Below are 25,565 nucleotides of genomic sequence, written 5' to 3'. Positions count from 1 at the left end.
GAATGTATCGCTGCGATGTCTCCGTATTAATGTGGATCGGGCAGTGTCGTTATATGTTGTACGGTCTGTTCTGGATGACCAGTCGCACACTGCTGGAGAGTTAAGTTTCCAGAATGCTGCTGAGACAGGAAAGAGGTTCTCCAACTGAGCTTCGACACCGAGGGAGTCCGACTGAAGCCAGAGATGAGTGCTTCAACCGAGTCCACACGCCGGTTTACCAAGTGGCGTCAATTTACAATGTCTGTTGCACTCGTGTGCATACCAGACTAAATAATAATAGGGTCAGACATCTCGGACATAATCATGTGCAAAAAATGAGTCCTATAACTTTCAATTTATTTAAAATATAGCTCCTTAAAAGTTGTTACCACATACCTCTGAACAGAAATTATACATTTAAAAGAGACCAAGACAATACAGTTGCAACTATAGATCAAAGAGCGTTTGAATGAAAAACAAATAGTAGACATTCAGTACGAGTTTTGCTCGTCTAAAGTGACAATTCTGCAAATTCTAACAGGAGAAAGGAAAACTACCACCGAGATTCAATCCATACATTCAGACTCCAAGCGGTGCCAACTCAGAGCTCGAGGGAGATGCTTCACGTTGGCACCGTAAGGCAACAGTGACGTGCAAAAGATGGACATCAAGAGTCATGTGAAATGTGCTTTCATAACTTCACTTGTTAGTGACCATGAGAAACATTACGTTTCAATGAAGTGCAAAGCGATGTCTTGATAAGACCTCGATTTACCCATCAGATGATTTTGCGCCAGACCCACACACACGACATACATGATCCCAATAGCGACCATAAGAAAAATAAACAAGGCATTTGTGTTAAAACAGTACAACTAACAGTACAAATGTTCGGCATCCAAGGTTTCCTACTGTGTGACTATAGACAATATTAGTCACGGTGGATCGTGCTGCCCGGTGACAAGTCCTGGGCATCTAAATGGACCGCACGATTCACAAGTCGTGAACACCACCAAGAAACCCCCACCCTCTCACATGGCAACCACTGCCCGCCCAGCAGAGGCGCTTATGCTCAGGGAGAAAAACTAAATACACATTTCTAAGACTACAACCATTAAATCAAAACTACACTAGCCAATGACATCGATGTTCATTAATAACACAAGCCAGAGCAAAAAGCTTGGAGCACCTGATATGTCAACACTTTAGCGGTGCCAATATCCTTTCTTAGGATGGTCTTCATATGGTGACTATAACCGAACAGGCAGCAATTAAGCACGTCAAGATTCATTAACTAAAATATATTCTTACGCTCACAAAAAATATATCATTTTACCTTGGCTAATGGAAAGTCAGACAGAACAAGGTAATATGATGACATTGCAAATAAGGTGCAAGTAATCATTAAAATATTCCTGAATACAAATATTGTTTTTGTAACAATCAAATTGGTGGAGGGAGGTGAATTGTTCTATGCCTGGCGGCTATAGACCTTTCCAAAAACCCACAATTAACATTTATTTGCAACCTCAAGCGGATGGGACCAACTCGGGAAATATCTGCCTTGGGATTATGATTTGAGACCATATAGCCACTGAACTCCAGTTATCATGATTTCGAAACCCTTCCAATCGCCAGGGCCATGGAGGGTAAGTCGTGGGCTCGGTCTGTACTGGGAGTGCACCTTTCGTGCTCGCGAGCTGTGGTGGTGATGCAGAGGAAAGTCTGTCAACCCATGGCACCTGGGTCTGTCCCGTGACCTGCCAGGCGGCGTTCGACACTTCACGTGGCCCTTGGTGCAAATAGCCTGGCACAAGGGCCGTGGTGACGTCACCACCACTTCGTGGCAAATGGCAGTTGTCGTTGGTGGCGATGCAGAGGAAAGTTGCGCGAGGTCTGGCGCTCTGGAGTGTTGTTGCAGACGACATCAGTACAGGCTTAATACAAGTCCGTCTTTATAGCTGATACATTTTTGTTACCATTGCTTATTGAGTGTACAATTCACAACTCAAATAAGAACGTTTATACGGTACAATCATTTTATCAACTGAATTTTAATACATAAGGCACATTGATTAGTTGAATCTACATCTACGTTCCAGGGTTAAGACCAATGTTAAAATATTTATTTCCATTAAATGCAAGATAGAGTTTATATAAAACAATTATTTGCATGAAGATACACGTGAAAGCAGTTGTTACCTACTCCAAATATACCACGATGAACCGTTTATAATAATCAGTGTTGAATTTCACGAGCATGTAAATATGAAAGGTCTCTAGCGATTAGTTAATTCCTACACACACTAAAACATCTTAAAACAATACTGGCCAAGTATTCCACAGCAATTGGTGGAACTACCACATCGCTTTGCTGGCAGCATTCTCTCCATAGCACAACAGCTCACTTCCCTGGCACTCACTGGTCATGGTACTCCTTGGATTGACCATGAATGCTTGAAAGTTCTGGATCATGACCTTTAAAGACTTTCACAAACACATTAAGTGAGGATTGCTTTCTCATCTCTCGTCTCCTATACAGGGGACAAACATCTATGGAGGTGTTAAGAGAAGGGAAAAGGGTGCCTGCACATGAAATGGCAGTTCTACTAAACACAAGGAAATATAATTTGAAGAAAATTTTCAGGAAACCTCTCCCGAGTCTTAAGAATAATTCTCACGAGGGTCCTGCGTGTGATGTGAGAGCCACTTGATTATCATTTGCTGGAGGAAACTTTAATTCCACTCAAACTGTGTTACACGGATGGCATGTTAGGAACCTACTTGGTGTACTGCCTACTGCAGGCAGCCCCTCAACCGGTAAGTATCGCAAAAAGTTTGTGTTCCACCAACTTGACTGTTCAGTGGCCTGAGCGCTCACATTCATTGCCGCTGTTTCGATTCAATCCAAATATTTGCACCTCCGATTAGCACGGTTGGCTGCATATGGTGAAAAATAAATTCAACATACATACAACGCACACGGCTGCCCGGGGTGTCATGCTCACAAACCCCAATAGCTGTCGTTTAAACGACGTCCATTTGGAACTGCTGACTGGACTGGTTGTGCGCAAGACTGAAGAGTTAAAAGGCAAGACATTGCTCATAAAGTGCTGGGTGACGAGAGTTTGGCAGCTTACTGGGCCCGGGTTACGCTAACTCGTCTTGTGCATATTACCTGCCCTTGTTTTCTCAGTCTAACCACCAGGTCGTGTCTGTACACCAACAATTAATAGCGAATCAAAAGGTGAAAAGAATTAAGCATTAAGGTTGGCATGAGCATCAGGTGTAGTGCTACACTCCCCAAGCAGTGTGACCTACCCATGTAGTCGTTACGCTTTCACACTTGGAATCCTCATTTTTGGCGTTCACAATGAACTGTGGCCAACGCTGCGGTGCGTCCATGAAATTACCGTAAAGGACCAAATGCGGCATCTGGCCCTTTTAACTTTTAACTGTCTAAAGGTAACACAGCTGTCCACATGGGCCAACTACAGCAGGAGATACACAAACCTTATCAATGCATTACACCTCATCCTGAACAGTATTGGTGCATTCAAGTGTGGTAATAACGTTCATTGCAAAGGAAAGTATGTATGGCATGTGAAGGTAACATCCTAGGAACTGGCTTGCAAGTGAATCATTCAAAAGTTTTGCACCAGGTGTCTTCTGCTAAAGGCGGTGCCAATTTTGTTGCTATGATTAGGCAGCTGCTTTAGCACTACAGATATGTGCACCGAGTATTGCGTTTACATTTTAAAAGGCAGTACGTAGTGTTTAGTGAATTACTGCTTGCATGCAGAATCCTTCTATATACTCTTAGTGTTAGCACTACTTACTCTTCATCCCCAATGGGACATGAGGCTACAACGTGTTCGCACTACGAGGTGCGCTATTTCAGTGGCTCCCGTTTGAGGAGCCACTGCAGCCGTAACATTGCCATAAGTACATATTATAACAGCAGCTAAATTCAGTACATGAGTATAGAGTGTTGCACACTGCACATGTAGCAATTAGGAGTATTGAGTAACTTGTGGACAACTCAGATTCTGAAACCGTCATCTAAAAACAGAAAAACTGGCCATGCACAATACCAAGCCGGTAACCATAGCTTTCCGCATAGCGAACTAAAGCCAAAACGCATTCTGGTTTTTTGGGTGCCAATTTCTCTCTGTTAAGTGTTTCGCAAACGACACTTTGTATGCTTGGTGGAAAATAACAGCACGGTGGCAATATCAGCCACAACCTAGGCAATTGCTGCTCAACAGGTCAGCTTCAACACAGCTCCAACGAACACAAAAATGACCAGCGCTAACCTCACAAAAGCTCAAATCAAAGAAGAGCAGGAGTGTGTTCTTGTACGAGAAGGTGCATGGAGACAGGAGTCGTAGAAGTGAGGCTAACCGTGGAGTGAGTGTAGCTGGAACTTCCTTCTCCCCCATCCATCTGTGCTATCCACTACCTGCCACTGCTCAAGTCCACGCTCAAAACCTTCATATTTCCTCTGCTCTTAGACCAACTGCCTCGCTCTACAAAATAAGTATTCCCACTGTTCTTGTACAGCGTATTGAGATGTGGTCGGTTTTAGAAGTTGCATAAAGCCAGTGTATTGTAACTGAACATGCGAGACGTGTGAATGCATAGGAGTGCGAGCAGCAGTTGGGGACCCTTAGGGCTTGCAAGAGCTCCGTGGCTGCCAGGTGCGCAGGTCAAGCAGCACCTGGTTCACTTTGTTCATCCACAAGTCACGCTCCTCCTTTGTGTCGGCTGACAGCCAGTACCTGCCGACGAGGGCAAGAGCACGGGAAAGCATTTCTCATGGTGCCAAGCCAGGGGGACACAGACCATTGGGAAACATCACACACATTGACTGGACACCACACAACATACAAAATAGATTTTACTTCAAGATTCTTCAAATATTTTTTTTCCGGTGGGCCACAAATAAAATAGCGAGTGTCGGCGGGGCACGTGGCGTCATATGTCACATGTACAGACGTATGTTTGTAGAACTTGTTTCGTATCAAACGTAGCCAACCATGTTAATCGGAGGTGCGGGACAGAAGTCATAACACGACATGAGAATCTGCGCAAGCGCTAGCTCGGCGGACACTCGCAGGACCAAATTTGGCCGCCAGTTCAAGAATTATGAATTACGAAACAATCCCCCAGAGACTATACTACACTCATCAGCAGAGATGCAGACAACAATCACCGGGGACTCCACGACATACGCCAGCAGAGATGCAGACAACAATCACCGGAGACTACACAACACTCACCAGAGATCACATGGCCCGCACCAGAGCCCACGGGACACTCACCGGGAGACCAGCAGCGCGTCCTTCCGTTTGCGCACAAGCGTCTGGCAGTCATGTGGGCGTGCTGCACGTGCCGTCCTCAGCTCCAACGTGTTGGGGCGTGCGCACGCCTCACGGCTCGCCGGCCCCACGCGAGGCTCCTCCACCTCCGCCAGCCTGACCTGACCCAGCGCCTCCTGGCGCACATGGGGGGAGCGGCAGAGCGGTGCCGGGAAAATGTGATTGGGTTCGTGTGGCCAAATATCCATAATAGGTTTGCTCACTTACAGAATCGTACAGTGAATTCAAACATGTATTCATGTACACATGCACATGTATGCATGTGCAGCCCTTTGTCAATCCACTGCTGGATAAAGGCATTCCCACAAGTGCCTTTCATGGGAGTTGTTTAACAATTCTTCACCACGCTGATCAATGTGAGTTGAAGTGGGGACCAGGACCGGTTCAGCATCACTCATCACTGATGTTAGCTGTCACTGGGAATTTAACTCAAGTAAACTGGTTCATAGTACAAATCCACTCACCACAGGTCACACCATGAACCTGATATAGTGTATCACTGTGTCAGCATGAATGGCTGTTAGGCATTGTATTACACGCATTAGCGTGTTGTGGCGGCGCATGTTAGTGTCAGCGGCGCGTCTCCATGTACAGGGCGCGTGCGTACCCACCTTGCTTCGCTCGTCGTCGGGGTACGTCCAGTAGCTGAGTCGCATCCCTGCGAGCACGAACCAGCGGCGGTGCCAGGCGCCCAGACCACCCACGTCCTCAAACACCGTCTGCAGGCGTCAGGCGCCACCGTGGGGTCACAATGAGGGGGCATGCGAGAAACCCAACAGCCCGACATCGAATGTGGCCAAGTGGAATTCTGTGTTTGAACCCCGTGCTAGTCTTGCATGGAGTTCGGCATTTGTGGGTAACCCGCGAAGCGGGCCGGAAGTAGTGTTTACGTAAAGCCGTTTCGGTGCATGTCGGGTCACGTTCGTTGCATCATGTGACCCGCACCCAAAGAGAAATCTGTAAAAAAAAATGTGGTTACGACCCACCTTGTGGTTCACCCACGGGTCACCCAGATACCCGATCCAGTATTCGACCCTAGGTTTCGCATTTGTGACTATAGGAAGGTACAATGATAAAAGAAACAGCCGTGAGCTTGCGCCTGGGCTGTGCGTCCCGGTAGACAGGAATCTTGAGGTGGAAACGAGGATACTAGACGTTAGTATCACGACAGCACCCATCGTGCTCCAGTGACATCGGTGCACTGAAGATTCATTAAAATGAACAGCAGTAACGTCGGCCATGTTATAAATGTGCCATAATTGTGCGTACGAGCTTCATTTAAAGGTCTTCACAATTGTGTTCGATGGCAAAGGGACACGGAGCCCAAGGCGTGAATGCACATGTGCGTGGAAGGCCGGGGAGGGGGGGTTCACTCTCGACGCTCACCAGGAAGCCGCGGTGTTCGACAGCCGACGCCGCTCGGCACTCGACCTTCAAAAAGATCGGCCCCTCCAAGGGCGACAGGAACGGCACCTGAGGAGGCATGCAGTGAACCAGGCTCGCTCACGGAACTCAGTTGTGCGGATAGTGGCCACAATCAACCACGACAACGCCCTTCATCATGTTTTGCTGCCATGCCGGAGCTTGCATTTAGTATTCTTTGGTTCTTTTGGTAAAGTCACGTAGGTATAAAATAAAACTTAAGTACTTGTGCAATTTGGACTTTTATACCTCACCTCCATCCTGTAATGTTTCTGTTTAAGGGTACGTACACAGTATGCAGGTTCTTTATTTACTGATGAAGCCTACTCAGCCAAAGCATCGAGATCTTCCTTTCCTCTCAATGATTGTATTTTAAAGCAATCTGTTATCATTTGTTTTAGTAATTCACGCAGCACGTGTTTTCTCAAAGAATTCACTTCGCGTCATTAACTAAGAAAAAAATATGATTTTTATATTTTTGATACATCATTAAAATAGAACTTTTAATTGTGTACAGTTAAACGGATTCTTTCTAAAGTGTATATTGGCATGTAGTTACAGATATTTGACAGTATGCTTCTGACGAATATTTGCAATGTTAACATCTATTTCAATGGTGAGCGCACAAGAGGCCAATAACTTCATCACTGCAACGTAACAGACATCATACGAGCCAACAACATTTGCATTCATACAAGTCGACACAATCGGATCTCAAGACTGCGCACTGGAAGGACAACCGATTCTTAGTCAGGGAGGGATGGACATGAGGTACAGATGTGGGATAGAGAAGAAATCAGGCAAATCAAATTCAAAGCGTTGAGTTTTAACATTGAAGATCATAACAGAGTTTAAACCAGCGCTTCTCAACTTTTCACATTCCACGGCACACTTGTGAGCTTGCTCGATCTTCGTGGCACACCGAACCCAAAACATCGCCGTGGACCTGTTGCTCATCCTGATCTTGTCGAGAACATGGAAACCAAGCTGTGCCGCCAAAACCCAAAACAAGAATTTGCCTGACTGCGTGAGTGTACAAGGGCATACCTCTTAAAACACTGCTTCTTTTAGCGCCGTTTGACGTAAAACGCTCTTTTTCCTGGAGGACAATACCTGCGTGAGAACGCGCAGCAGGCGACGCTCCCCCTCTGCTCCGAGCCGTGCGCTCAACCAGCGAGAGCAGCCTGCGTTCAGTGGCACCGAGCCAACCAGCGCCCCCATTGCCCCGAGTCTCAAATGCTTTCCGCGGAACGTGCGTTCACGCCGTTAGTAACCGTTTTTGCTTTTTGTGATAACATTTCTGACCCACAATATTTGGAAAAAGGCCTGCAAGTGATAAGTGCTGGTAATTGTGGCTAACCAGTCAAGGGAAGGCACCAGTTGGATGTGAACATGCAGGTTATACAACGTATGGAGGCCGGAAAGCGTTGGGTTGATGTCGGTTGGAGCTTGGGTTTTGGCTGTATCAACCGTTAGAATCGCTCAATCGTTAACTGTAACCAGGACAGCTCGTTCAAGGAGTGTTTTACTGGAGAAGGGGGAAGAGGCGATTAGGTGTGTGGGTCGAAGTTCAGACGCAGCAACACATGCCCCCAAGCCAGATGATCATCATGGAGAAGATTATGGTCAATCTTACGCACCTCCGACCAAATGCACTGACTGGCGAGTAAATTACTTATTGTATATTTTTTTACGTCATCATTAAAGTTATTTTTCTTTTTAAATATATTTATCATGTGTACAGCATCAATATTAAGGCTATTACTGATACACCAATAAACTCTTTTTATCACTCATAGGTAACATATAGGGCCGTTAGGAACGCATTTCCATTAGAACCACGTTATACTGACCTCCCGTAGCGCTGTTTCGTGCAGCGCTCCGTTTACCAACAACGCATCCTAATCGCTAGAAGAGGTATGTTTGATGTCTCCTCGTCTGTGTCTCGGTGTGTATTAGTGTATGTCTCCGTGCACATGTCCGTATGTGTCTCCATGTCCTTGTGTCTCTAAGCATGTCTCCACGTACATTTGCCCAACTGTACATGTGCCACCGAGGGAGTAGAAGGGGTGGCAACAGATTATTGTCTGCTGGCGTACTGCACCGCGACCAATGCAGAGAGGAGGGCGAGCAGATGTGGGCTTGTTGATGCTTTCCTTTTCTACAAGTCCGACAATTCTATGGCACGTCTGGGACTTTGGCGAGGCACAATAGCATGCAGCTGCACACTGGTCGCAAAGCACTGGTTTAAACTGTTAAAGGAGAGCAGCAGCCACGAGCCGTGATTCAGAATGCCGGCACCCTGCACCAATTGGAGCGCTTCATTGTGCAGCTGTACTGCACCACCTGCCCCCAAACCCCCCTCCGCGTGGGTTGTGCCATTTTATCCAGGGTTTTTGGGGAGGTTGTTTGGGATGCAGATGAGATACAGGTAAAAAAGCCTGGAGGCATTTACTAACAGATGGAAGAAGACATGTAGTGTTAATTAAAGAAAATGAGCCTTTTAATTTAAGAAACAAGATTCTCAGGACTGTCTGAACGGTCAACAGCAAGTTATATTTTAATTCGTTAAAACATCAATGTGGCCCAAAGTCTTTTACTATACCAATCGACGGTTCATAGATATTAAAACCTTTTTCAGTAAAAATCACAGAGATTTGCTCATAATATATATTTTTCAATCTAGCTGTAAATATGGGATTCGGGTAATGACACAACCACAAAAAAACGAATTGTCTCAGGGTCTTTGCAATGGACAAGCTGACAGCAGACATTGCACTTTGGGGAAAAGTCCATAAATCAACTCAATATGCTCATCTTCTGTTTGCAGCCCAAGTCATTGATGAACATTTCACATTCTGATGGTGGGGGTAAGTATATTCATAGGACAGCCACTATTGACTTTCTGGAATGGTATATATTTTTTATAAATACCAGACCGATGTTACCCAAGTCAAGCAGGATTTTAACTTGTAACCTTGATTGAGGCTCTTTAACCTGTTCCAAGTGACTGAATTCAGCAATAAGGCACCGTGGAAATTATGGGGAAAACTGCGGGATTTTAACCACACTATAAAGTATAAAACCCAAGGACTGATAACATCTCACGATTTAAACAGTGGTGTGGCACAAATACAGGGAACCATAGACACGTATGTGTCAGTGCAAACTTTCATCACTAAAAACATGTTAGGCTTTAACAATGATCAAGTCCTGAGAATCGAATTGTTAACTTTGTACAAGCTTGTTGGAGAGGGATCAACTGTGAGGAGACAAGGACAGAGGGGGAGAGAGGAGCACCTTCTCTTGAAACTCATCTCCCAGCAGGTGTCTGACTTTCCCATCAAACTTCATCTAGAGCCAGCAGGGGAGAGAACACCCAGTGAGACACCACGCGCCTCCACAACCCGTGACAGCACAACTCGCACACCGAGATACAACACTCCACCACCTCAACAACCTCACACTCCACCACCTCAACCAAATCAGACCACCTCAAGCACCTCGCACTCCACCACCTCAATTACGTGACACTATTCACCAGATTCATGTCGCACCTTACAGTTTTAACATTCAAATACCTTATTTATTCACAACCCAACCGCATTCCACTAATGTCAGATTTCTAAACTATTTTTCCTTTACCAAGTAAGGCCTACTGAGCTATATAGCTCTTTTTTAGAAGCGACCTGCCTATCACAAATAATAGCTCAACAAAGTGGCTAATCACGTGGAAATGTATTGCAGATAAATACCCTAAATGCAGAAGGAAAAAGTGGAGGACCCGGAGAAAAATTTACGCGATCATGGGGAGAACATGCAAACTCCACATATACAGGCATCAGGGATCAAACCCACGACCTGTATAGGAAAAGAGGTAATTAACATCTCGCCACCGTGGCACCCTATTTCAGTCAATCATGTCAGATATTTCACTCTCATTCTACCACTTCAACCACATCACACAGACACCATATTATCTCAAGTCACACCTCACATTCAACTGCAATCACCTCACATTTCACCACTTCAACCACATCACAACTTCCTCAACACACCCACCAACATTTAAACAGAGAAGCACAAGAGGAGCATCCACCAGGCCACACAGTGCATCAAAGCAGCAGCGCAAGATGTCATTGTGCGTCACGTGGACGGTGGCGCTTCAGGTCGAGCGTGCACGTGGCAGGGACAGAGGGAACGAGACGCGACGTGTAAACTCAAGTGTAAAATGAGCACAAGGAGCCAACCTCTAAACCATGTGTTCCGGTTGAAGATCATGACAAGAAATTCGAGGCATGCTTTTCAGTACAAATGTGATGCTAAACTAAGAAGAACATTTTCCGTACCTCTAACTTAATATGTTAAGGGTTATGAACACATGGTTTAGGCTTGGTAAAAACATCCGATTTGGATCTACTGAGAGCAGAACAGCACGAGAAGCAGAGTGGGGTCACTGCCAAGCTTCAGAGTGGGATATAACAATGAACAGAGGTGCTATTGAAATAACACTGCAACCGATCAGTTGTGCAAACTCAATGGTTAAGAGGCTGTGTAACCTAAGAGGAAACCTAACAACTTGAGACATTAACAACGTAATCACTTTATAACAAAGGCTGATGATTCATATCGCAAAATACAAGATTGTTAATAAGTCAAATTAAAATCTTGGTTGAAATTATAAGTTGTTTCATCAAATTTTAAGTTAGTTTTAAGCTTTATGATGGTTAGTTTTGTAAGATACGACATGGGAAAACTCCTGGTGAGCCATTAACCATGCTTAATGAAAGTATAATTTCTGTACAAACGAACAGATGGTGTTTGATACCAGAAATGAGCTACATTACTCCCATTCGAGAAGATATCCAGTGACCTCTTCAGTAAGCGGACTTTAGGAGTTGCTCACACAGCAGTGAAGGGCAATGTCGTAATGTCGAGAGCCAGATGGCTAAACATCTTGGTAGAGGGCACACATGTCGGATAACATTCCTGTAGCAATAGCTCCAGATTACCCCTTATGGGCAACCACGACTTTGGGAGCTTCTTCCTCAAGCTCGGAAAGAGCGAGGTGGACTTTGATAGCACCAGTGGCAAATTTTTCCCGTGGCTTTTCGGCGCCAATTTCCGATCCTCCACACCCTCTCCTCTCCCCAGTGGTGCCGAGACAGGGCACTGCACAACGTTCTTATTCCAGAACACGCCGCCACTGCCCGACACAGGGAAAACCACTGAGTGCAGGTCACTCAGTTTCATTGGCGATCAGCAATCTCGGCAGTTGTTCACGCGCGGCCATCTTCTACTACTAAGAGCCGTCTACGCTGTACGACACTTTCACGCCCACTTAACCCACATAGGCTGCGCTGCTAAACGAGATATTGGCATACTCTTTGGTTATTTCAGTAAAGTTACGTAGGTAGAAAAATAATAGATCACGACGTTTCGATCGAAACAAGCAATCGTCAGTTTTTTCTTGCTGTGGTTGTTCCACCTGATGACGCTTGTGTTGCGATCGAAACGTCGTGATCTATTATTTTTCTACCTACGTGACTTTACTGAAAGAAGCAAAGAGTATGGATTCCTGCAGTCACTAAAGCTTCAAATCAAGATTGAGATATTGGAACTTGCGTTGAGTCGGGTTTTTCATGAAGTGGTCACCAACACGTTCCAATTATACCTATTACAACATCCATTCCAGTGCCCGGCACTTGGGGAACTTAGCCAATGCGTTACATTTTCCATTCGTAGAACTGACTGTACGTAGCACTCACTGTACGTAGCACTCACTGCGTACACAAGATATCCCCCTTGACATTCTTTGAGAAAAATGCATTTTGGAGGGAATGGCGGGCAGAATGCAGCATGTAGGTGACCACTTATGAAAACCAGGTTTAATGTATGCACTTAATTCTAGTTTATTCACGCCAAGAGCCAATTTCGCCTTGGAACTTTCTCAGATTTGAGGACACAACCTTTTGTCAGAATGGAAACAATTATTTATACAACTCTTTTTATAACTCACCCGAGACAATTACGGCGACCCAGGTTTGTCGATCTTATCTCATCTAGGATTTTATATAGTGCTGTTGTCGAAGCCCTTAACGATTCCCATTGTGCTCCCACTAGGTTTCAATTAAATATTACTCTAAATAAGCTTATCGGATTGTCACGGTTCATTTATTTAAAATGTTTTCATTCTTTTCAGTGATTGCAACAAACCCCTTTGCTCCTCATTAATTGAAATCGATCAAGGCGGCCAGTTCACATTGCTAAAAATCAAATGTATAAGTTGGGCAAAGCAGACGTGGCACAGCAAGCTATGCGAAGCGGGCAGGTAGATGCGATGCAGCAGCGACAAAGCAGAGAAGCAAACTCCTCCAGCCTGCATTCACTCTCGTGTTTGAATGTTTGAGTTCACACGATGTCGTGATGTTAGCACACGACCGTTTTACTTGGCTCCAGGAAATGGTTTTGAATCAATCGTGCACATCACACGCTGGTGGATGGGACATGTGCTAATGTGCAAAGCAGAGCACCCTTTTGGCTCACAAGTTTCCACAGCACAAATATAACACACAATTAGTGTACTGAAGCATATTTTGGAAAATTGTCATTGAACACATTGTACTCACGAACAAAGTATCCATTCCGTCACCTAATATTACTGTGTAGACATTGCTTACTGTATGCACTGTGCATCCTTTAAAAATGTAACATCCAATTTGGATGACATTAAAAAGTTTTAAAGCCAGGTACTCACCTACATAGTTTACTCCAATCACCTATTTATGACATGGATGCGTAGTAAATCCCCTCATGAACTATAACATTTCCAAACATAATATATGTAATATAAATATGTAATGTTACGTTTATAATTAAAATCATTCCTATGTACACGGCATCTAGTACATTATATTATGTGGCAAACATCTCATTTACAGATGCAAAGCAAGAGCACTTGCGAAGGATCTCCAAACTGACGGCCTCGACACAATGTTTGCTCTCACAGTTACTTCACCACTGTCCCTCCTATCTCCCCAACATGGTTGCATGTTGGGGAGATATCGTCCACAAGAGATGACGAACGCCACTTCCACGGCACGAGCTGGCACGATAGATTGCAGTTATTTTCCACTGGCATATCCTGCCTGTGAGTTGCCCGAGCATGCACAATTCGTATGCTGTATACACTGGCTTAAAACGGTGTAGACACCCATTCTCTGTGCTTTTCTACATCAAGCTCTTACAACCCTTCTACTGATCTCACGATCACCCCATCTTACACTTGGGAATACCTGGTCACAACCCACATGGATAGACTGGCACTCCAATAAATTGGATGATCATCCAATCAATGAAGAGATCATTATGGCCAGTGTTGTTAATGCCAGTTTGTCATCACTTCCTTATTTCTGCCAGATGAAGGAACTACTGCAACAATCTTCTAGGTCTGCCTATTACAGTTACTTCACCACTGCCTATTTCTCCAACTTAGTTGCAAACTTCTGGGTGCCAACTCCAATGCTCGTCTCTTCAGCAAAACAGCCCTACAAGCGATGTATTTAGAGCGTGGCACCTTACCTTGTCCAAGAGAAACCTGGAGGTGCCGAGCGAGGCGCGCGTGATCTTGTGCGAGCCGACGAGAGAGAAGTTGCTCACACGCACTGCGTTGGGTCCGCCCGCACTGCTCATGGCTGCACAATGCACAAACATCAACAAAAAGGCAGACATGTACAGACACGCACAAACAAAACTAAAGACATATCCCCCATATAGCCTTCAACAGACTGTTGGGGCAAGTGCTGTTAGCGAGCACCTAACAAGGCCGGAACAGTACACAAGGGAGTGAGTGGCCAGCACCACGCCCGGCTGCCTTTGACTCCCCAGTGACGATGTAACACACTGTACCAGGTACTCATTTGAGGCCGAGTCGACCCAGGACAAGTCCGGATAATCATGACCGGTATTGGCAGTGAGAGGGAATCAACCTCAGGTTGCCGGGTTCGTAGCGCAGCACACTAACTGCTGTACTACTGCTCCCCAGCACACACGCACTGTCAACAGAATGCACATGTGCCTGCGTCAGGCCTCGTGCAAAGCAGCAGACTTAAAGCAAGTTGCAAACGTAGGCTGGGTTCACACTGGATCACTATAGGTGCTGCTGCATTTTCTAGCTTGAGCAGCAGCCAACCGTCGATATGAGGGTTGAATGTTTGAATGGCAACCAATATCCGTGACTGGCTGCTGTTCAACCTGGCAAATATTGTGGCACGTTAACTGATCCACTGTGAACCCAACCTTAAGAGGATGGCACGTTGACCGCTAAGAAATCCTTTAACCTTCATCATGAATGTACTAACTGCATACTACAGAGCAAGGCAGTGAGGCTTAATGTACACTTTTCAAAAGCACTAATAGCCTCTCTGAAAATCTACATTTGAATGTACTCTGTGATGGGAAAAATATTTAGGTGTCAAACCAAAATTATATCGCCATGTGTTCCACCATTGTTTTCCCGCCAAGCCACCCCACAACATTGTATTTAACTATATGAAGAGACTTTGGCCACCAGGTATCAATGTGCTTCACAAGGTGAACACGAGACCAAGGTGGAAAAGCACAATGCAAAGCCTGGAGCACAATGTGGCGTGTAGCGGGCGATTGTGGGTTCCCCGGCAGCCTCCTCACCTGGAGAGTACGGATGATTCCTCTGAAAAAGAGAGAAACACAAATAGCTTGACCCACACAACAAACAAACCTGCCTTGTGCACAAGTCTGCGATGTAACAATCCACCCAGCACCTGCAGCTAGTGTAGACGTGCTAGGTGGATAATTACATCGCAAGATCACAACTGGAAGTAGTGGTTTCATCCAGCTATGGATGACCGAGGGTGATAATGAAGAAATGTATTAAAGCCTAAATAATACATTTTTGCACGTGATTAGATGCAAATATTGTAAACCTAACAATTTATACAAATCAATAAACTGAATCATTAGCATGACCTGTTTAACTCTAGTAAGCCAGTTACACAGCCACTCCATGCAAGTACACAGGTGTGGGACGGCCTGCCTTGTGGCCCAATGTCCAGAGCATCCGCTTGGGTCATTCTCGTCGGCATGGGCCCTTCCCACATCGTCACACTAATGCAGAAATTAAATTGCAATTGGCACACGTTTCCAATGCCTGATCATTCCAAATGATTCAGTGCATGACTTGCAGTTTGATGCACTTCATTTAATTATGTTTTGAACAAATCAATGATGCAATCAATAGTGTGGGTTGGTACTGCATAAAAAAATAGAAATTATTAGTGGTATTACTTTATTAACTACAAGTGACAAATTATCAACTCGTGTTTTTGTATGTAATTTCACACTGCATTCTGAACTAAGAAAGTGGCGTTGTAATTTAATCATAATACATAAAAAATGTAAATATATTGTTCAATCACTGTGATATCTAAGCAATGTATTTCCATGCAAGTGTATAACTTGGAAATCAGTCTTAACCTTGACTGGAGGACTTGGTACATGCACAGGAGAACTACAAATTCGCAGTCATTATAATTTTATAAGATTTAAATTAATATCATAATTGAAGCTTGAAATCAGAAAATGTTAGTAAAGGAACACTTACAGTGATGGAAGTAAGTAGCTTTTTAGGAGTCATGACCTGGGAAGTAAGGAGTAATGGTAAGATGGTGATGATTTTAAACAAATGCATGTATTTTAACATTCGATTTAATAAAAACTCCCGTGAATGAATGCACAACATCAGTTTACCAAGTGCGTGTTGGTCTGTTTGGACACGTGGCCTGGTTAGGTTCAAACATGCATGCACTCCCGAAAGAGGGCAATGTCAAGATGTTCTGTATAACCAGCATCACCAGACATGCCAAACTCGTCCCGACAAAATTATGCATATTTGTTTTGGAATAGTGCTATGTAGCACAAACACTCTGGTCAAAGCATGGAGCTAATCATTATTTTTTATATATATGTGTAGTGGTTTTCACGGAGGTACACATTTGAACTTGGGAGGCAAAACGTTTATTGCTACACCCCAACATAACACATAACGATATATGTGGTAACTACCACGGTTAACTCAGACCCCAACGGGATAACTCTGGGCCACATGACACATGTCGCTCTCACTACCCCTTGGCCCCCCTCGCTACCCTCACCTGGTCACGTGCCCTCTCGGGTTCACCCAGACTGTCACGTCCTGACTTGCCCTCTCTCTGACCGTCACCAGAGAGACTCAACAACGCACAGTTCCACCCTTTCCTCAGTAGCTGGCGCTAGAGCAGTAGCGACTCAATATACGCCACTACATATATACATTATTTAGACTTATTGTACCACAAAAAATGGAGCGCGCAGAAAAAACTCATGCACGAGATAAATAAACTGTAAACCTCTGCAGAGATCAGGCGTGTCTGCTTTCCTTACTGCAACGATCAGCCACAAAATAGCATTTCCTGTCTGTGTCCTGTCTCCTCCAGTCATCCCATCCACCAGCTTACACATCTTCCTGAATGTCTCATCCCATCACCCTCGCATTTGACTTGCTTCTGCATGTGTGTAACACATCATGGTTCATATCACTATGTGATCCCTCAGACTATTCGTTTGAAATGGCTGATGGGGCAGCTGTTTGTGCAAACAAGAAAACGCACTGACCTTTGACTTGGTCGAGCGGCGTCTCTTATCCGAGGGTTCTCCATCTTTCCTTTGGGCCTGGGTTTGATGCACAAAACCAGATTCAAGAACTTCTAGCAAGACGCTGTGCAGTAAAACTATGCCCAGGTAAATGTACATTATCAGATGAGGCCAATTACCAGTGGTTGACATTTTTGCTCATCATTGCCCCCAGGCGCTGTGACAGGAGTACCAACTGGTCAGCCGAGCCCAGTGGTTCTCAACCTATTATGGCTACTGTACCCCCTTGCTCAATTTTGAGAAATAAATGTATAAATATGTTAACCAGTTGTCCATTTTGTGAGGAATCATGAGCTAATTAACTGTAAGAAAATAAAAAAAATTCAACGGACGCTCTGCATGCGGGATGTAATTTGTTCGCGCTCGCTGGTTACTCTTGGAAACGTTGTTTAAGTTCAATGAGTTTAGAAAGGTCTTTTATTTCAATCTTAATTTGCAGCTTTCGTGACTGCAGGAATCCACTCTTGTTCTTTCGGTAAAGTCACGTAGGTATAAAATAAAATCAATCACGACGTTTCCATCGCTGGATTATATTTTTTCCGCCTGAGGACGACCGCTTGTGTTGCGATCGAAACGTCGTGATTTATTTTATTTTATATCTACGTGTCTTTTATTTCGTTCTATGTTACCATATGGATGACATTTATACTGTAATTATTTAATATTAGCATAATCATACGTGATTATTCACCAATGACTCTCACGTATGATATATTTTCACATTCATAAATCACCCCACAACCACTGGGCTACACCATTTGATGCAATGTTTACAATAATTAAGGATATTTACGTAAATGTAGTAATAGGTTGTTTATTTATAAAGCAACTTTTGCAGACATTTCATACTGACCAGGCTGTAGACTTCCACGTCGATTTCAAAATCACTCTGAACACCTTCCCTGTTAAAGGCAACACCACCAATAAACATAAAGCACCACAGGACAGCTTTCAGTGTAACATGACATATTCAAATCAATTAATTCCATTAGTCATTCGTCTAAATTTTGGGCAGTACGAAACTCTGAGTAGTACTTAAATCGGGGTACCTGTTGCTTTTTGGCACAACAAATGTATTCCATTAGTCAGGCCAAATGATTCCTGTAGAAATCAAATTCTTCTACAGTTGATGCTGATACAAGACTAACATGAATTATGCCATGGGACAGTTCATGCAACAGAATAGTATTCTATTTTAATTCTAGTTTATTGAAGCTTAGCTGGGCTAAGCATAGCTAATTTCAGCTTGGTTATAATAGCAATTCTGGTTAATTCAGGTGACCAGAATTACCTCTAAACTGCATTGCTGATGCACAGTCGATGGAATTGGTATTTGAAAAAAGAAACGCGCTATTGTTTATTTGTTTATCTTGGCACCCAATCCATGGCACTCGGGGTAATATAATGCAGTTGTCTTATTCCACTAAAAGATGTGTGTATTGGGCAGTCATCCAAAGTCTGTATATACCTACATATAATATAACACACGATGATGAATCTAACATAGTTATATACAACACCCACAAGAGGCTCACAGGGAATATTGAGACACCATCTCAGGATTATTCTGCTTTGGAATGGCAAGAAGCAAGTGCCTGGAGAAAAACGCGCGCACACGAGGGGACAATGATCGTACAGCGAGAACTTGGTGGGGAAAGCAAGCGAGTCCCCGTCCATGCTGTGCAGCGTAGACGCCAGCGGCGTGGCCACCACGTCTGTGGAGCCATGACGGAACAGCACGAAGAAGTAGTAGTTGCAGCGATCTGTGGGAGAGCGCGTGGGTAGTGTCAGCACAAAGCACGTAATGACGCCATTAAAACCACTTCTTATGCTCGTGCATCAAATTGTACAGCCCTGTTGCCAATCAACTGCTGAATGGAGTGCCTTCCCATACCAAGAGGGTTGTGGGAGTTATGTCACCATGCTCCGCCACGTTTGTCAGTACAAGAAGAGAACGTAGATGTGGGAGTATAGCAACCAAGAAACGTATTTCACTACACTACACTCTGCTGACCACCGTGCAGAACAGCTCCACATCAATCTGTCTGTGAATAGAAATTATTTATGATTTTATTTGCAAATTAAACGTTAACGTTGCATTTAGGCAAATTGCACAAACTAACCTTTATGGAGGCATAAACATTGAAAATCAATACGGGAGAGCCAAAATAATATTTGAAAAATCAATCCATTCATCTAATTGTGACCATAGATCATGACCACAAATAATGTCAATTCATCTAATCACCATGAGTGGTGAATCGTTAAGTCAGTCCTGGCTATCTCATCTCAAATACAGCCCTATAACACATTTGCATATGTAAACTAACAAAAGCAACATAGCTGTGCTGACACACTGACTTTACCATGATGACATCGTCACGCTCTGACCTTGTGCATCCCATGCAACCGAAATAATGTTCACCGTGAAAATTGCGTTACATTTTATTCGAGCACACACCTACATTTTAGTTGTTTTCATCAGCAAAGCATTCACAACACTGCTCATTGATGTGTGTAAACAGAGTGTTGTACTAGAACCATCAAATATGTATTTCCAGGAGGGAAGGCTAAACTATACCAAGCAGACATACAATACTCCCTTCCTTCACAGCGTCGTTGGCCACTGACACCTATGGCCTCTGAAAGATCGCTCAACATTATCAACACTGTCAAAACGTACACATGGCTATCTTTTACAAATCCCCCTCCTCTTCATTACAATGCTTGTTTCCAAAAATGATTTCAGTGTTTTTACAAAAGGGAACATTCGCCTTCCTACCTACAATTTGTACGTTTATGAAAATTGTCCGTGAAGATCCCTGGGCATGGCACAGCGAGGCTCACTTACCCGGTTTGCTTGCCAGGGAGCACACAAAGTCTGCCTTGAGCGGCAGGCAGACGTTGGACACCAGCACGGTGCCACGGCAGACCTCTGCCTTCGAAGGTGCCATCCGAGCGTCGCTCCGGGCAGGCTGCTGCTGTCCGTCCTCGGGTGCCTGCTGCCCCTTGAGGTCGTTTAGCTCGATGAGCAGAGCCAGGCGCTTCTCAGCTGGGATTCAAGGGGGTAAAGGGGGTAACGAGTGAGCAAGGTTGAGTGGAGACGATCAGCTACATTAATGAATTAACGTACAACCAAGATCAATGCAAAAACACAAATGGAAATGTGTTTATTTAAAATAAAAGCATACAATCAAACATTTGAATCATTTATGCTCAATTAAATCACAACTTGGAGTTTTGAAAGAATTCAAGGAAAACTCTTATGGAACAATATTAGTCAGCAGTGCACCACAGGGATTGGCCACTGGACAATGACATCACAGAACAAATGCTGGAGCATCTCTCCCCAAAACTAAAGAGTACTGCTTTAGGCCCTGCAGAGAGTATTCTATGGATGATAACCCACTTTTTTATTCCTCAAGACTTTAGCAATGACAAACTAAGTAGATGTTTTGGTTAATTAACATTGGCTCTGTATGTCCGTAATGCTCACTGCTGATGAGCAGCAGCCTCTCGGCCTCGGCCTCCTCCACGGAGCCCTTGCCGTGATCCTCGTCCACGCAGCAGTTGAGGGCCTGGCTCGCCTGCTGGATGATCCTCTGCTGCGACGCGATCTCTCCGTTCAGCAGCTGCACGCACGGAAGTGAGCGACGCATGCTTAGAGAAACGCACACACGCACGTGCACGGAAGGAGACGACGGGACCTCAACCCTGCTCGGGCCACCATCTCAGAAGGCTGTTTGGCCAATTACCGAGGAGCATCAACAAGTTGTGTTTATCGCTTGGTTGTGATGTCGTATATGTTCTGCTTTCCAACCAATGCTGAGTGTTCATGCATTAGATCTGTCCATCCTATCGCCTGTATGTAATGATCCAATACGAACCAAACTGTTGTTGCTATTTGAAAATTTCTCAAAAATTATATAAAACTAAACTATTTAACAGGAAAAGTCAACTGAGCTATACAGGCAGTACCCGGGTTACAGTAGACCCGACTTACAGAAATCCAACTCTACAGAAATGTTCCAATAAATCATGGCGAAAACAAATTAAATACTGTATACGTAAATGTTTACATTAGTTACGTAAGCGCAAATAGTGCAGGGGGTGAGGTTGCAGATGAATCCAGCGGAGTGATGCGTAAGGCAGGGCCCGCATATTCCTCAAGGCGATGGTGTACTGTATAGCACTCACGAGTCGCGCTGTTACATTATTACAATGAGTATACTGTACCTGTCACATCATCTCTTTTCCTTTTGTAGCGTTACCTCATTGTTTGTTTTCGATGTTTCGTGGTATTCATAAACAATTGGACACAATACAGTATATGTTCCATTAGTTTAATTATAGTTAGAGTTAGGGTAGATATTCGATCAAATGAATCAGAGGAAGTGCACAGCGTATGAACAGCAATATGATACAGGTAGCGGAAGAAAACGGACTACAGCGCGATGCAGTAATCAGAGAAAACGGTAGGGGAAAGCACAACTATTTTCGGCTATGGGATTTTACTTAGATTTTTGGGGAAAATTGTTGCGGAAAATTCGAGTTATGGATATTTCTCGGGAACCTAACCCTTCCGTAACCCAGAGAGACTGCCTGTATAGGTCTTTTTCAGAAGTGACCTGGCCACAAATGACCGCTGAACGAAGCAGCTTATCACGTGGAAATGTACAGCAGCCAAATACTAAACCAACATTGATTCTAAATGTGGAGGGAAAAACCAGAGAACCCGGAGAAAAAAATCAAAATGACCACGGAAAGAACATGCAAACTCCAAATAAACAGAAACTGAACAATTTTCCCCAAAAATCTAAATAAAATCCCATAGCCGGAAATAGTTGTGCCTTCCCCTACCGTTTTCTCTCTCTCGGGATCGAACCCACGACGTCCTGTATACCAGGCGAGGGAGACAATACCTCGCCACCGTGACGCCAGTGGAAATAGTACTATTTGCAATTATGTCAGCGTGTTTTGCCCTGAAAACTACTGGTCGGCAACTGTACTTCTAAATGAATACTTCTGAGGACAATTGCACGTTGGAGAACGTTAGATAATGCCAGCTTATGCATGATTCTTCTAAATTGATTAATCTCACCTACTTATTTTATGAATGTTGTTGTTTTTTCCTACACTGACATTTCGTATCGGACTTATCTTTTATGACAACCCCAGCTCACCAATCAAAACAAAACCTTCATTATCAACGGGCTTTCACCTTCTATAGTTTGTGTCTATGCATCATGCATGCAACTGGCCACAGCGGGTGTGTAGGCCTTGCTAACACCGCACCTTCACCCTCTCCTTGGTGGCCTGGCCCTGCTGCCGCTGATGTTGCGCTGCAGGCGGGGGCTTCTGGTCACCACGCAGGAACGGCATCGAGCTCTGCGGCTTGGGCGGCTGTGCGGCACGGCGTTGGGTGCGGTAGGCGTCCACGCTGCAGAAGATAAAGATCCCCCCTCATATAGCCTTGAACAGACATTGGGGCAAGTGCTGCGAGCGAGAACCTATATAAAGGCCAGCATGGCACACAAGGGGATGGGTGGCCAGCAAGATGCCCGGCCGCCTTTGTCTCCTCTTTGCTGATATTTATAACCACATCACGCATTCATTGAAGGCTGAGTCAAACTCAGAATCAGAATCTTTATTTATCCCGGATAAATCCAATGAGCTATGAAGCTCTTTTTCACTGATGTCCATCCAGTAAACCTAGGGGAGGCCCAGGGCCGGTTCAGATATTGTCGCCAATGTTGACTGCGTACAGGAACTCTGATTACCAGGTATGTAGCGCAGTGCGATAACCACTACACGACTGCTCCCAAAGCTGCACACACACACAAAGACCACCCCCGCCCCATATAGCCTTAACAGACTGTAGGAGCAAGTGCTGTTGGTGAGCACCTATGTAGGCCGGTACAGCACACGAGGAGGTGAGTGGCAAGCATCACACCCGACCGCCTTTGTCTTCCCAGTGGCAATGTTTATACATTGCACCAGGTACTCAATTGAGGCCGAGTCGATAAAAAGGGCAGGCCCAGAAATGGATTAAATAATCGTCACGGATGTTGGCCATGAGCGTAAATTGAACTGGGGTCACTAGGTTCGTAGCGCAGCGCGTTAACCGCAATGTCCGCTCTTCACACACACACACACAGACAAACACGCATGCCCTGTTAACCTTTCAAAAATAGATGTAACAATTGATTTCTTCAACAAATTGATCAACTGTCATTGTGGGGTCGAGAATAAATCTACTAATTGTTAAGAAGCCCTACCCCTCCCATACATGTATAATCTGTACATTATACTAACATAGTACCTCTTTGGGTCTTTCGGTAAAGTCACGTAGATCGAAAAATAATTTTAAAAACCACGACGTTTCGATCGCAACACAAGCAATCGTCCTCAAATGAAAAAATATAGCAAAAGAGCTGCTGAAGCAGGGTGTTATATAGGCCTGAGATGGGTGCAGCCCAAGGGTAAGTGAGCGGGGTTAGAGAAAGAAGATCGAGGGCACCCCAAAGCTTTTGGGCTGGCCATTGTATTGAGAGATTAGCATGTCAATGTAGCCCCCGCCACATCGAGGCCTGAGATAGGTGCAGCCCAAGGGTAAGTAGGCGGGGTTATAGAAGGAAGATCGAGACGTGACTTTACCAAAAGACCCAAAGAGTATGAATTCCTGCAATCACGAAAGCTTTAAGTCAAGATTTAACATAGTACCATTAATAGATAGTATATGAATGATAACTCAATATTTACAAATGACTTGAAGCATGTATGATGTGAATGAGAACTGATTCAAGTTTTCCCGAGTGTTAGCTCATGTTGCACACGATTCACTTGGGTTGCAATAATTTTCCTGCAATGCAGTCGTTTGATTTGATAAACAAATGGAAGGTGGCTCCAAATTTTTTTTCCGAGCAAGAGAGTTAAGTTGGCTGTGTGGCTCAAACAGCAAATACTGCGTCAGGACACATGGCACAACTTGAGATCCTGGTTCAAAGCCAGGTCGCCACTCATCATGGAGCAGATTACTTGACGATACTGTGTTGGCAGTGGTGCATGAGTCTTATTTAACTAGGTTATCAAGTGAAGGGAATTTTGCAGGCTCAGCTCAGTCACCAATCAGCATGTTTAAAAAAAAACAGTTTTCAATTAATTCTACTTTTGCAACTATGAATTTTTTTTTGCTTGATTAACATGTCTTAAATATTCTTTATAGGTGTCCTTTGTCACTGTTATCACACCAGTGTTGCAGAAGTAATCGGACATCACGTTCATCGACCATGTAAACTTTGGTTTGTCAAATACTCTAAACGCATGTTTCTAAATGTGGAGGGAAATACCGGAGGACCCAGGTAAAAATCCACATGATCACGGGGAGAACATGCAAACTCAAATTACAGGCGTCAGGGTAGGGATCGAACCCACAACCTACTGCATACCAAGCAACGTAGTTAATTCGGGTGCGGTAAGAGTGGAGAAGCCGTGCATTTATGTGGGGCATCTTGCCTGTAGGGGAGTCCAGTGTCTTCGGCCGTGTGCTCCCCCTCTGCCGTGCCGGCGTCACGCATCTCTTCCTGGTGCAGGGACACGCTCTGCCAACCGCAACGCTTACACGGTCAATCAATTCATCCACATAATCCATGTCACACCTATCGCACTAAAATTACCTTAAAGTGCTGCACAGAGAGAGAATGGGGGGGAAAACATCTCGAAATAATAGTATCCAACACAACTGTAAAGCAATTCGTTAACATAAGAGGATTAATAATCTTATAAAATTTAAAACGTTAAAAAATATAAACTAATAAATAAGTTTTAAAAACAGGAACAACAATGTCTAAAAGTACTGTAACAATTAGATGACAAGAAATAAACACATAGCAGACAGTTGATGGTGGTGTAAAACAACTTGTAAGAAAACGTAAAAGATAATACATTCTGTCAAGGTGCGAATGCTATAAACCACGATCTCATCTTATTTTTAAAACCGCAGGAGGATGCCTTCCGCGTGATGTACTAACCACTCCACTGTGCTGATACGTGCAC

The 25,565-nt window shown here is 44.3% G+C and overlaps 1 protein-coding gene across 4 annotated transcripts in view; it reads right to left on the bottom strand.

Annotated features, from left to right (window-relative positions):
- Positions 1–319: 319 nt before the first annotated feature.
- The window catches only part of LOC116952128 (uncharacterized), a 46,919-nt gene continuing 21,673 nt past the window's right edge, over positions 320–25,565 (bottom strand). For 2 of the 4 annotated variants that reach the window (XM_032971183.2, XM_032971184.2), the window contains exons 10-24: positions 25,026–25,111; positions 22,806–22,950; positions 21,007–21,142; positions 20,362–20,562; positions 19,147–19,273; positions 18,364–18,412; positions 17,472–17,528; positions 16,423–16,458; positions 15,471–15,492; positions 14,364–14,476; positions 10,083–10,136; positions 6,747–6,833; positions 5,972–6,079; positions 5,304–5,476; positions 320–4,760 (exon numbers count right to left, since the gene is read on the bottom strand). In XM_032971183.2, the coding sequence (XP_032827074.1) occupies positions 4,649–4,760; positions 5,304–5,476; positions 5,972–6,079; positions 6,747–6,833; positions 10,083–10,136; positions 14,364–14,476; positions 15,471–15,492; positions 16,423–16,458; positions 17,472–17,528; positions 18,364–18,412; positions 19,147–19,273; positions 20,362–20,562; positions 21,007–21,142; positions 22,806–22,950; positions 25,026–25,111 (1,506 nt within the window). In that variant the 3' untranslated portion in view covers positions 320–4,648. The remainder of the gene's footprint in view (positions 4,761–5,303; positions 5,477–5,971; positions 6,080–6,746; positions 6,834–10,082; positions 10,137–14,363; positions 14,477–15,470; positions 15,493–16,422; positions 16,459–17,471; positions 17,529–18,363; positions 18,413–19,146; positions 19,274–20,361; positions 20,563–21,006; positions 21,143–22,805; positions 22,951–25,025; positions 25,112–25,565) is intronic. The other 2 variants (XM_032971186.2, XM_032971185.2) reach the window with 2 other exon arrangements.

This window comes from Petromyzon marinus, chromosome 45, assembly GCF_048934315.1.
Source record: "Petromyzon marinus isolate PM22_M1 ecotype Great Lakes invasive population chromosome 45, UKy_Petmar_22M1.pri1.0, whole genome shotgun sequence".
In the NCBI taxonomy this organism is placed as follows: domain Eukaryota; kingdom Metazoa; phylum Chordata; class Hyperoartia; order Petromyzontiformes; family Petromyzontidae; genus Petromyzon; species Petromyzon marinus.
Note: the sequence above shows the minus strand (reverse complement) of the source record. Positions and strands in the feature narration are given on the sequence as shown.